Consider the following 12,453-nt stretch of genomic DNA (forward strand, 5'->3'; position numbering starts at 1 on the left):
TCATTGAAATTATTTTAGTCCTCTACAATTCCACTGCTGACTTTGTTGACACATGTCATCGGTTCCGGGTTGCGTAGACCGATGCTCATGCTGTTGATCACTGGATTATCTGGTCCACACTCAAGTATTTACAGACCGCTGCCATATAGCTGGAATATTGCTATGTGCGGCGTAAAACTAAACTCACTCGCTCACAATTCCGCTGCAATAGATTGGGCAACTGAGTCATGGTGGCTCAAATGATGATCTGTCACGTGAATGTGTGGAGGATAAGCTCCTCCTGCGGTCCTGTGAGGACAATGTAATATCCAGGTCCAGTTGTCCAAATACGTTTTCTTGAGGAACCATCTTTCTTGTCGTATGACGGTCAGGCTGTTTGTCAGACGATTTCGAGTTTGGCTCAGGCTGTGTCTCAGTCTGTGATCCAGATGTAGATTGAATTCCTGGGGACAATGGTTATACAACTGAACGCGAGGTAATGGGTTTTTCAGACCTGACCCATGTCAAGTCAGTCTGACATGTTACAGGTCAAGGTATGAGATATTCCCTTTGCATTTTAGTTTCATTAGTTTGGATTCTTTTTGCCAAACAGGTCAGGATTTTGATGTAGCAACATGTGGTCCAGAACTGTTTGCGCATTTAAACTCATTGTTGCAGTCTGTCACCACAACGATGGCAAATAGGAAGATAGTCTGTTGCCTCAATCACTAGGAAACGTGCCCAGGAATCAGCATTAAACGAAACAGTTCTTGATGATTTATCAATATGTTCAAAGCGCCTCTTCATTTCATTTCGCGCTGAACCAGATGGTTTGGGATCCATCATGGAAAGAAAATTGTTCAACACCCCTGCGCCCCACCCACCACGCAGTGTCAACAAGGACACTGTGTCAATCGGTACTGGATCTCCAGGATGCTAACACCTTGCATACATCCAAGGGCAAATAAAATGTTGATGTTGTGCAAACATAATCTCTATGCACAGGGCCTGGCGTGACCAACCGATTGATAGAACCGGGCCCATTCTACCACCCGTCTAGGTGAAGTTAGGCACTTAGTGGTGTGTTGGGCAAAAGGAACACTGTTCCTGGCTCCTTCGCCCTCAACCACCAGAATCCCTACCTCCACAGGGGCGCAACCTACGTCAAACAGGTTGCCCAATTCGGTCTTACGACCAGCAATGAGGTGCTGTGGACCTATATGCCCCACACGGGGGGTGAAGATCTATTAGCGTTACCAAGCACCCACCACGAGGAGGTTGATCTTCAAGGGTGCCCACAAAGGTAGAAACTGGGCACGGATCCTATTGCTATTCTCGCAAACATTGTGTTTCACCAAAAGGCGAAATGGTGCTTAAGATAATATGACTTAATCACGGAAATTCGGTCACTTCAAATAACAAACATATGTGCTTGTTTGTTGCCTGTCTCCTCCTGCCATTGCCCACCTGACAATTTGTCATCAGTCTGTTCGTGTTCGTATCTGTTCCTGAACATGCAAACAATATACGATGACGTTGCCTTGGATATGTTTTCATTGTAAGGGCTCGCCTACATGAATTTGTTTTATGACCTTCAATTCTTTCACTGTCATCATTATTATTCGTGGATAGTCTACAGCATAAAATGGTGGTATATATTACAAAATGTATTGCTCAGTGTTATCAAACAATACATTGCAAGCCAAAACATATGAAGTAAACAAATGCTGCAGGTTATGACGGCATATTTTAACATTAAGATATCCTACAGTTAAATACAATATAGTATTACGATGTTTTCATTAATTTACCCTTACTTACCGAATTCTTTCGTATGGGTAAGGTATGTGGGAATACAACTTTGCGATGTGATTTATAGATTAATGTTTACAACTATTCAAATATATATTGACTTGTCGTTGCACTACAACCGGTTTCTCTTCTTCTTAGCGTAGGTTTTATGTTCAATACTTAAATATGAATATGCTCAACAATGGTTGTCAGATACATATTGCAGTAGTCAAGTCCTTTAAACAATAATAATCACTTTCAGTGTAGTAACAATATCTGATTACTCGTGTTTCCCAGGTGTATTTACATGGATGTGTTTATGTCTGTTTGAAGATGACTCTGCTTGTCACGATAATTACATGGTAAATGCTCATAATATATAGCAGGAAGGGTACATTCAATGCTTTCGTAGGAATGCTGAAATGCCCTTGGGTTCATTGCTTTAATAGCAGAATTCTTCTCGGATGCACTAATAGATTTGAAAAGAATGATTGTATTTCATATAAAGTAAATTCATTAAAGCGGCAGTCCTTACTTATTCCATTCTTTCCACAGTATGCAGTTTGAATATTCAGGGACCGAACAAATTCGCTGCATCCATTCCTGAATTTCGTTCCCGGACAAGACGTGTATATTTAGAGGTCAATTGATATAGCTGGATTATTGGAAATTACATGCTATTCATCCTTTCAATTCTCCAACGACTGAGACATTTTCGTTAACCGCCATTATCCTTAAGGACTTCCAGACTTATGGAAGCGTAGTTGGGCCACAGTCTATGCTTAAGATGCAAATGTCTGCGTAGCATATACGATATTTCAACGTAGATGATACTTTTGCGTAGAATAAACTTATACCTATATCTCTGTATGTGATGCTATAATCTTGAGTATCGTTACTCAGGCCAGGATATTGTCTTGTCAAGTTACTATCCCTTGTTGCATTGAGTTTATATATACAAATATATAGATAGTTTATTTAAATGTTCAAGGGCATGTTGGTCATATATTTAGATTTAACATTTTCATTTTTTTCTCAGCTTAGTTCAAATTGTCAAATTATCTACTAAAATCTATAATATAAATTTCAACAAACTTCTAAATGAAGAGTTATTTTATTGAATGCTCTGAAAATACCTTGATAGAGACATATCAAGGTAAAAGGGATCGGTCATTATTAATTAAGCCACAGGGTATATGCCACAGGCCCGGAACTACTGTCGATAACGCTTTCTAAGGAGATCATAATATCATGTACATAAATTTAAGCATCATCTAAAAAGAGTAAGTAATATTGTTTTACTGAGGCACTAATATTCTTCCATACAAAATTGCAAATTTAGACGGATTACGAAAAAAATATCATAAAGTCGAGAAATTATGGATATCCTTTTCTTTATTTTGAGGAACACGACGTTTCGAAGTATATTCCTACTCATTCATCTGGTGAATCGGGTGAAAATATATCAATTGCAATTTAAATATTGTATCGTTTTCTTCACCAGGACACACGGGGATATAGCATTTGAGACCATTGATTCTGCATAGAGACTCTTTACGAGACTCTGTGCGTAAAATGTACTGGTATATCAAATATCAAAACCAAAGAATGCAGGACCCATCATCATTAACCGAAATACGTGAATACATCAATGTATTTGCAACTGAAATATCCATCGTATACGTTTGCCGTGTTCGCAAGTAATTTAAACGCAGACAATAGTACGATTGTATGCCCCATTACTGGATAAAGCCATAGAACTAAAACTTCACTCGTGTGTTAATCAACAGTTGTAAAACTGGAACTTCAGGGCTCCCACAGGTCAGGGAAAAGTCAGGGAAATTTGGCATTTCTCTTGATATGTTTTCAAATGTCAGGGAATAGTCAGGGAATTTGGGGTTTAAGTCAGGGAAATTTAGGGGTTTGGTCAGGGAAATATAAGACTCAGAATGTCGCTCATCAGGTATGGTAGTAGTCAAAGTCAAAGATGCAGCACATGTTACAGACATTTCATGAAGTAAATTACAGTTCAGATAAGAGATTGCTTTTAAGCATACCAGCATGTTTTACATAAAGCCCTAGATTACATATTATATTTTCATTCCTGGAGTATAGAATAGAAACAAAGTCACTTGAAGGATATTTTTACAGATAATTATTTGGCATGTATTGTTTTCTTAAATCAGCACAATGTGAATTTCATCTTCTACAGCCAGGTGACATAACAGACATATAATCTTCTATGAAGCACAAAACTTTGCAGATATATCAAACAGAACCTAAAGTGGTGTCTTTGACTATTTACAGATTTTTGTCATTTTTATTTTTCTTGGTTGCCATGGAAACGTTTTGGACTGAGTCTTAAAAGGGAGTGGTGGGCTTTGTTTCCGGAGCACAACTCGAAAACCGTTTAATATCTTTCAACAAAACTTGGCAGATATATCAAACAGAACCTAAAGTGGTGCCTTTTGCTATTTACATATTTTTGTCATATCTATTTTTCTTGGTTTCCATGGAAACGTTTTGGACTTTGTCTAAAAAAATGAAGTTCAACTTTAAGTAACTGTCAGATGATTTGCTCTTTTATATTTGTAGGGGCCGGGGGATTTGTCATCTTCTGATGACTCTTGTTTAGTATGGCAAAACACTAGTACGAGATAGGCATAGTGATTAACAATAGATAATTGTTTGCCATTCAAAAACATTTTTCTTTATAGGCAACAGATCCACCTCTTCGAAAGATAACTATGTTAACAGATAATTTCCATTCATTTGTATACCGTTCCACAATATTATAAATAGTATGATGGCTATGGTGGTTTCTTGCAAATTGGGAAAGCCCATTTTGGCCAAAAATACCCATATAAGTTTCATTGTTAAAGTACAGCATAGGTTTATAATATGCCCTATGTTCTGACATTTGCTGTTTATTCACAAAATTGAAAGTGGTTTAATGATGTTCATAATCTAGTTGTCATGGTTGTACGGAATGTTTATTCTTTCCAAATACGCCTTTGACAATTACAACATTTTGTGATAATGAAGAAATGTGTTCCTGACTTTGAATGAAACAATTCAATTTAATCGTTAGTTGCACATTTATGATCTTTGTCAAAAGCCTTTAATATAAAATACAAAGTTTTCAGATGATATATTACTGACTTCACCTGAGAATATATATTTGATGGTCACGGTCAAATGTATCTAATAGTATTATGTAACATTGTGGCAGGAGAGTCAAGGAAAATGTTCTTCATCACAAATATCAATGTTTTGGTTAATGTAATAAATTTACAAATACTGTGTGTATTTATGATATGTGTGAAGGAAATATCTTATCACGGTGGTTAGGACTGACTGAAAGGGAGGAAGGAGGCCAGTTTTTACACTTAAATGGTCAGGGAAAAATCTATACTTGTCAGCGAAAAGTCAGGGAAAAGTCAGTCAGGGACTTTTGGCCTGCCATAGGAACACGAATCAAACTACCTCAATGCATCGATATGAAGAATTTCATATAACATGTGTAATCAGATCAAATCGGTTCATGCAAGAATCTAGAATAGATAACGTTCTCACTGGGGCTAACACCATGTCTATTACACTGGTATATGGACTGCGTATTTGGTCTTAGGTGCATAGACAAGGCAAAGCCAAAGATGATAGAATGAAAATGTTCCAACCCATGATCATTGGGTGATCATCGTTTAAGTGTTGTATTACAGCCATAAGTGACACATTCGTCAACCGTTATGTTATTAAAACATTTCCAGACTGAAAACACAGAAAGATAGTAGATCACTATCCGATAACCAATGTTTAGTTGTTTCATGTTCAGCAACCACTAACATGTCTGTGTACTATAATTTGCCCAGCCGTTTACATCTCTCAGAAAATATTCAAGAGGAATGCAAATGCAGAGGTTATAAGGTAGGCATCCATATTTCTCCTTTGACTTCTCTTCTAGAAACGAAATGTGAGTTAACTGATATATTTAATCAATAACTAGTTTGCAACTTAACTTTTACCTACTGTTCACACCTGTTGGGTATTTTACAATTTTAGGAATTCATTTCAGAGTGTATCATCATGTTCCACTGTAGGTGGCTGAGAGTTCTAATCAACACGGGTTATGTTATCAACATTGCGACCCTTAGTGTCTCAGCAGATGCAGGTTTCACACAGACAATATTTGTTTAGGACAATAAACAAACTTAATCAGTTTGATAGTAATTAGGACGACCCAACACTGTGTTGTGATTGCATTTGTAATTAACTGTGACCGTTAAGTTTGGGAACATATATAAAGCTTTACATTCAAACACATTTCAACAGTTTACTGCCACAGCTTCAGCACAATGAAGATGTTTCTTGCATTTATAGCCGCTGTTGTAGCAAGCCATAGTGAGTGTTGTGAATGGCCATATCATTTAACTTTCCTATTGATTCTCAGCAAATAACATATCACCTGACGTTGACATGTCATTTCGTGGGAAAATAGCAGGACTTGTCTTTTTGTGTCCCTTTCTGTTTTTCCCCATTAATAACTTTGTCACTAATGTTGGCGCGTTGACGTTACACATTTTCAGGTTTGGGATTGTCGATTCAGGATGGAAATGGCACGTGTGCTGATTGCACTGCATTCTTTACTGATCGTCAGGAGATGACACTCGAGAGGATTGTAAGTACACAATACAATTACTATCCCATCCTAACTAACATTCCTTGGTGATTCGTAAACATCGCGTTTTTTTCTCTACATCTGCACATAAGTTTATGTTTAGAACATTATCGAAATGGTTCACACTCGTACATGCATTGAAAAACGCCATTCGTTGTTTTTAATTCTAAACCTGAATTTTCAACTTTCTCTATTAATGAACATATCTACACACACACACACACACACACACACACACACACACACACACACATATATACACACACACACACACATACACACACACACACACACATACACACACACACACACACATATATATATATATATATATATATGAACACACAAAAACAAATCTAAGATTGTGGCAATTACACTACTTCATCATCTAGTATTCTGCGTTTTTATACAACGTGTGTTTCAGAATGAAGAGGAGGAAAAAATGATCGAACGATGTTCTACACTGGAACCTAGCAAGGTGGAAGAGGTCAGACAAATAACCTCTTCTCATAACTGTTCTCAGAACCAAAGGGATTTCCTAAACAAGATGAAACATATGACTAAAATGGGCTACTACTGTATGGAGCACATATTCGACAATTGTTCATTATCATATGAATGCTCGTTAGTGTTTCGAAAGTAAGATACGTGATATAATTATGCTGAAAATGGAGTAATACTATTCTATATATAGTGTATAATGTCAAGTTGTTATCCCTTTGAGCATGTCAATATAAGTACAGTAGTATTTTCGAAGCTAATATGGTGAAAACGCGTATTTGCAGTGTAAAACAAAAGTCAAGAAAATATCCCAGGAGAAGAAAGACAAAGCCATCAGTCAGGTAACTGTTACCATTTACCTCAACAGTAATCCTGCTCAAATAAGTGGACTTATCATAAAACGCAAGGTGTCGTTAGCTCAAATGTACATGACTTGTACTTGTAATTACATGATGGGGAAAAGTAATTAATCCGAAACGTTAACAAACTCACCTGTGAAATGAAATTTGGACACTTGGGAAAAGAAGTGGATAGCCCAATGTTGGCATTTTTAGCTTGTGTTTACTTTATCAGAGTGACATATATACTTTCTTTCTTTTCTTTAACATTATTTTATTGTAAGTATAATGATTGCATTATATAACATGACAATACTGTATTGTACACTGTGCGTAAGTATAATGATTGTGTTATACAACATGACATCTCACTGTGTGCATTTTTACAGAGCCCCATAGCCATTTGTGAAGCCATCAAGTTCTGCCAGTCGCTTGCGGCAGTCAAAATTAACAAACCTACAAATAAGGTAAGATATATGATAAGTACTTGTTCACTGACTCCTCACTGCAGCGTGTTTTTGTGAACATATCTGATCAGACTAGCTAACAATCAAATGAATGTCACAATGTGTACAGGGTTCGTTCTATTTACTGAGTTTAAACAGGAAGGTCTTGCTTCATTGTACATATTGTGATGCAACGTTATTGTTGCGATGAGCTTAGTAATATTTAGCTCTGTAAGTCAACAACAAAAGAAATGTTTAAGCCAAGACATTAAACTAGCTGAAGAATGAAGACTATTTTTAGGGATATACAACTTCTTTATTCTATATAGGCGACGTTTCGATATAGCTTCTAATGTCGTTGTCAAGCAACTTGCTTGACAAGGACATTAGAATATATGTCGAAACGTCGCCTATATGTCGAAACTTGCTTGACAATGACATTAGAATATATGTCGAAACGTCGCCTATATAGAATAAAGAAGTTGTATATCCATAAAAATAGTCCTCATTCTTCATCTACCCAACTTCTAGAATACCAATCAAAGAAATTAAACTAGCTGTCCCCCGACTCTCTCCCATAATGTGTTTTGAAAACGAATATATATTTCTTGAATCGCTCTACTCTTGTACACAACAGCGCACGTAATTCAAATTAAATCACTGTTTCTACAAGATATGTAAATGCGCCACTGGAATTTCTGGTCCTCTGACCTGTTGACTGTTTACAGGCTGCCATTGCATTACAGATGTACTGCTGATAAATGCTTACGTTTCTGTTCAAACTGTGTGAATAGTGGATGGTACCGATAATGCAGAGTATGCTTAAAACGTTTCGCAACCACTTGGTGCCATCACTCATTTTCAGGTTTGCATTCATATAACTTCCACTGCTATCTTTATACCCATGCTTACGAAGTAACGGGGGTACATAGCGTTCATTCCGTCCGTCCGTCCGTCCGTCCCAAAACGTTGTCCGGAGCATATTACCGAAACTATACATGCTAGGGTCACTAAACTTAGCACACATGTTAATCATCACCCACAGATGTGCCTTTTGCAGTTTATCAGAATTTTACTTTTTGCTGTTCCCATGGAAACACAACTTAGTGCAAAATGTATTGGATGGTTATCTTGTCCAGAGCATATCACCGAAACTATACATGCTATACATGCTTACCCTTGTCACTTCATATATATCAATATCAGTCATTTCCATGTCCCAAAGTGAGAAGCGGGGGCATATGAGCTGTGCTCACTTCTACACTTGTTTCTCTGCTGCATTAACGATTTCTATTTACAAACTTAGGTGTAAAACAACAGTACTGGGATTAGTGATTCAATTTGCCATTCATGTTTCTGCAGGTTGAGTCGAAACGCCGCTGCAGGGACTGCAAGAACTTTCTCAATGACGTCAAAGAAAAAGAAATGGCCAGTGTTGTGAGTGACAAATATTGACAAGATTTATACACCCATATGTTAGTGACGTATTTGCATCATTTCACCAAACACAAAAAGCATGTAGCATTGTGACTGAAATGAACAAGTGTTGAAGTAAAGTAGTTGTCAAATCCTGACTATTTCTTTTCAATAAGTTTCTTTATATTCACAGGCCTCTGTCGGTGAACTGATAGAAACCGAATTCTGTGAAAAACTCAGCGAAGATCGACAGGATAAGGTATATTCGGATCCGTCTATATTCTGTTGTTGCATTTTCAATACATCAGTTCTACTGTGTTTGCGGGTTTTTTTGTTTAATATAGAAAGGCGCACTTAGAAATCTCTCAGTAACATGACGGCAGTGTATAAATTATCGAATCTGGACCATACAATCTGGTGATTGACACCATGAGCATCGGAGTCGGTAACATATGGACCACTGACACTTTCAATCAATTCTTTCCTTCTCGTTAGGAGAAAATAAAATTGTTTCACTAATAAATATCAATATGTATTTACATTTATAAAAATTCTTTCTTTAGTTTCATGATAAATAATGTGTCGATTTAAGACACATAGATAATACAAACACAAGATATATATTCTAATAGAGATTTTGTGAGTTTTGATAGTCAAACTGATGGTATTTAAGCCTTCTGTGTTTTGTTTTAGTGTGAAGCCTTCATAGAGACAGCAACTGAAAAGGAAATCGAGCTACTAGATTTGGTAGTAAGTAAATTAGGGTAACGGAATGAATACACACAGTTTGTATCAGTATGTCTAAACGGACTGATCAAGTAATCAACCTAGATATTTAGCGTTGAAAGAATATTGTCTATTCATATAATCATTTATTAAAGATGACAACATTTCTTGGTTATAGAATGTGGAAAAGACGTGCACGCGCCTTGATATGTGTGGTGGCAACTAGTTGTAAGGTGAGTACAATATTGAATGTGGTTCAGTGCACTGATCCACTTCTCAGGATTTGGCCTTCATCTGCATGCTAAATGAACACTTTCCTCATGACTAGTCATGCTGTAAACATGCCACAGTTAACTTCACCTTGCATTTTTGCTTCTGCAGATGCTGAATGTGCTGCCTGTCGATCCTTCATCGCCATCAGTCAACGTCACATGTAATCATTTGTCAATAAAGCTTGGCATTTAACCAGAGTTATGTTGTTACATAAAACAGTTTAGATAACATTTTGATAGTGTGTGTTGGATTTCCAAACACTTATGTCATAGCCAAGGCATGCTAAAATCCGGCAACTAAGCCTACCAACATATCAAATGGCATGTTTGATGGACACACGGAATTTCTACAGAATTTAGCAAAAGTAGGGATTTCCTGAAGAAATACTCAGTTCACATTCTACTGCTTGCATTTATTGTATGAATCTTACCCTTATTCCCTTAAAATTAATAATTTCAAAGTTATAAGCTGTTCAAATTCGTGGTGTAACAACATAAAAAAGACAAGAACAATTCAGTTTATCATAAAATATACAATCCATATGTACTAATTGTAACGAAGTTTGGGTGTGGGACGTAATGATGATATATTTAAACTGTCCAGTACCAAGATCTGGAGATTTCATCAAAAAAGATGTAGGGTGTTACGGTGTCTGGCACAAATATCTGCCGTAGATTTTGTAATATTATTGAACCGCCGTTATATTTTGTAGGAGTTGTTGTTTGAAGATACTTTTGACAACAAAAGTCATTCTGCGGTTCCACAACATTTTATTGTGAACTTTTAACCCGGACCTTTGAATTCAGCTACTAGATTCCCACCATACGAAGGACTTTAACTGTATTGCTCCTATACCTAAAATGATAATATGGCATGACCATGTAGTACTCCGTCCACAATCCTCAGTATAAAGCGACAGTCCCAGAACTGCAAGAGTATGACTGGCCTCATGCATCTCTAACCAGGCCAATCGCCAAACAGCTGACGAGTGCAAATCTGCCTTGCCCAAGGGAAATGGGGAGGTAATGTTCTGGTACAACCCACACTGCATGCGCCACAAAGTATACCGCATGTGACATATAATATATTGCACATGATATACTGTATACTCCATGCGATACAAGGTGCGTTCAACCTGTCAAGAAGAAAACCGACCACATCATAATGACTGGCAGATTCATCTCTGTTGCCTATGCCATCTGTTTGGCAGCACGAAAAACTGTATTCAATGCTATACTCATACTGTAAATGTAGAAAGTAATGTTGCATGTTTCAACAATAGTGGTAGATGAATTCTGCAGATAGATGTATTCTTTAAATAGATGTATATTTTACATAGATGTATATTTTACAACTTAAATTAATGGTATATATTACAAATTGTTTTGCTCAGTGTAATCAAACAATATGTTCCAAGCCAGAGCATATTAAGTAAACAAACGCTGCAGGTTATGACAACATAAAATTAACGAATCCTTCAGTTCCTACATGCGATGTTTACATTAAAATATTTAATACTATAATACGTCCGATTTGAGTGGTATGGATATGGTATAGATCATTTCGATGTTATTTATAGGTTAATGTCTACAACTATTCAGAGATATGAATTATAGTGACTTGTCTTTGCCCTGCAACCGGTTTCACTTCTTGTTCGAAACACACGACAATGAAATATACGATAGCTGAAACGAGGCACTGACTCTAATCTTTCCAACACTAACTGCTGTTTTGGAGCTTTATGTTCAATACGTTAACATGAACAATGGTTCTGAGATACACATTACAGTATTCAAAGTCCTTTAAACAATGATAATCGCTTTAATTGTAGTAACAATATTTGATTACTCGTGTTATATTAAGTTATTCGGGTATTATGACGTGGGTCGTCCGTTGATACTGAATATCAAGTTCTTTCTAGAAGACGCATGTGTGCTTTGTTACAATACAAAAGGATTTTGTTTCTTTCATGAGCTGTGATTAATATTTTTTATTGATTCATGTTTTTTCCATGCGTGCAGAGAAACAGGATAGGTCAATCTCCAGTACACCTGGAACATTTGTCTCTGCGTTGGTCATGTCGTATGAGCACACCTGGAGGTTATCACACATTTAATTTGGGATGGTACTTAACTTAATACGTTTGTTTCTACATCACTAAAATACAAAAGACCCCCTGTCTGTCCAGCTTACCATAACGTCACGGAATGCAGTCATTTATATCAGTATTATATATTTCCGCCACATTAAACTGTCTTCCAAATGATTCCAACAGGCAGAGGTCTTCATGCACAAATGGAGAAAC

At 36.8% G+C, this 12,453-nt stretch overlaps 1 protein-coding gene across 1 annotated transcript; it reads left to right on the forward strand.

Annotated features, from left to right (window-relative positions):
- Positions 1 to 823: 823 nt before the first annotated feature.
- On the forward strand, positions 824 to 10,340 carry LOC124266655. The gene is made up of 9 exons (XM_046701455.1): positions 824 to 896; positions 6,357 to 6,448; positions 6,873 to 6,935; positions 7,234 to 7,290; positions 7,677 to 7,754; positions 9,096 to 9,170; positions 9,343 to 9,408; positions 9,843 to 9,899; positions 10,257 to 10,340. The coding sequence occupies exons 1-9, from the start codon at positions 824 to 826 to the stop codon at positions 10,338 to 10,340; spliced, it is 645 nt and encodes a 214-aa protein (XP_046557411.1).
- The last annotated feature ends 2,113 nt before the right edge of the window (positions 10,341 to 12,453 follow it).

Source organism: Haliotis rubra, unplaced genomic scaffold (assembly GCF_003918875.1).
Source record: "Haliotis rubra isolate DU_JTF1 unplaced genomic scaffold, ASM391887v1 Scf127, whole genome shotgun sequence".
Taxonomy (NCBI): domain Eukaryota; kingdom Metazoa; phylum Mollusca; class Gastropoda; order Lepetellida; family Haliotidae; genus Haliotis; species Haliotis rubra.

Excerpts from the sequence above, each read along its gene's own strand:
- LOC124266655 (XM_046701455.1), top strand. The coding sequence starts at position 824 with ATGGAAAGAAAATTGTTCAACACCCCTGCGCCCCACCCACCACGCAGT. Across the intron at positions 7,291-7,676 it reads AAGACAAAGCCATCAGTCAG|AGCCCCATAGCCATTTGTGA; the intron begins GTAACTGTTACC and ends GCATTTTTACAG. Across the intron at positions 9,900-10,256 it reads TCGAGCTACTAGATTTGGTA|ATGCTGAATGTGCTGCCTGT; the intron begins GTAAGTAAATTA and ends TTGCTTCTGCAG.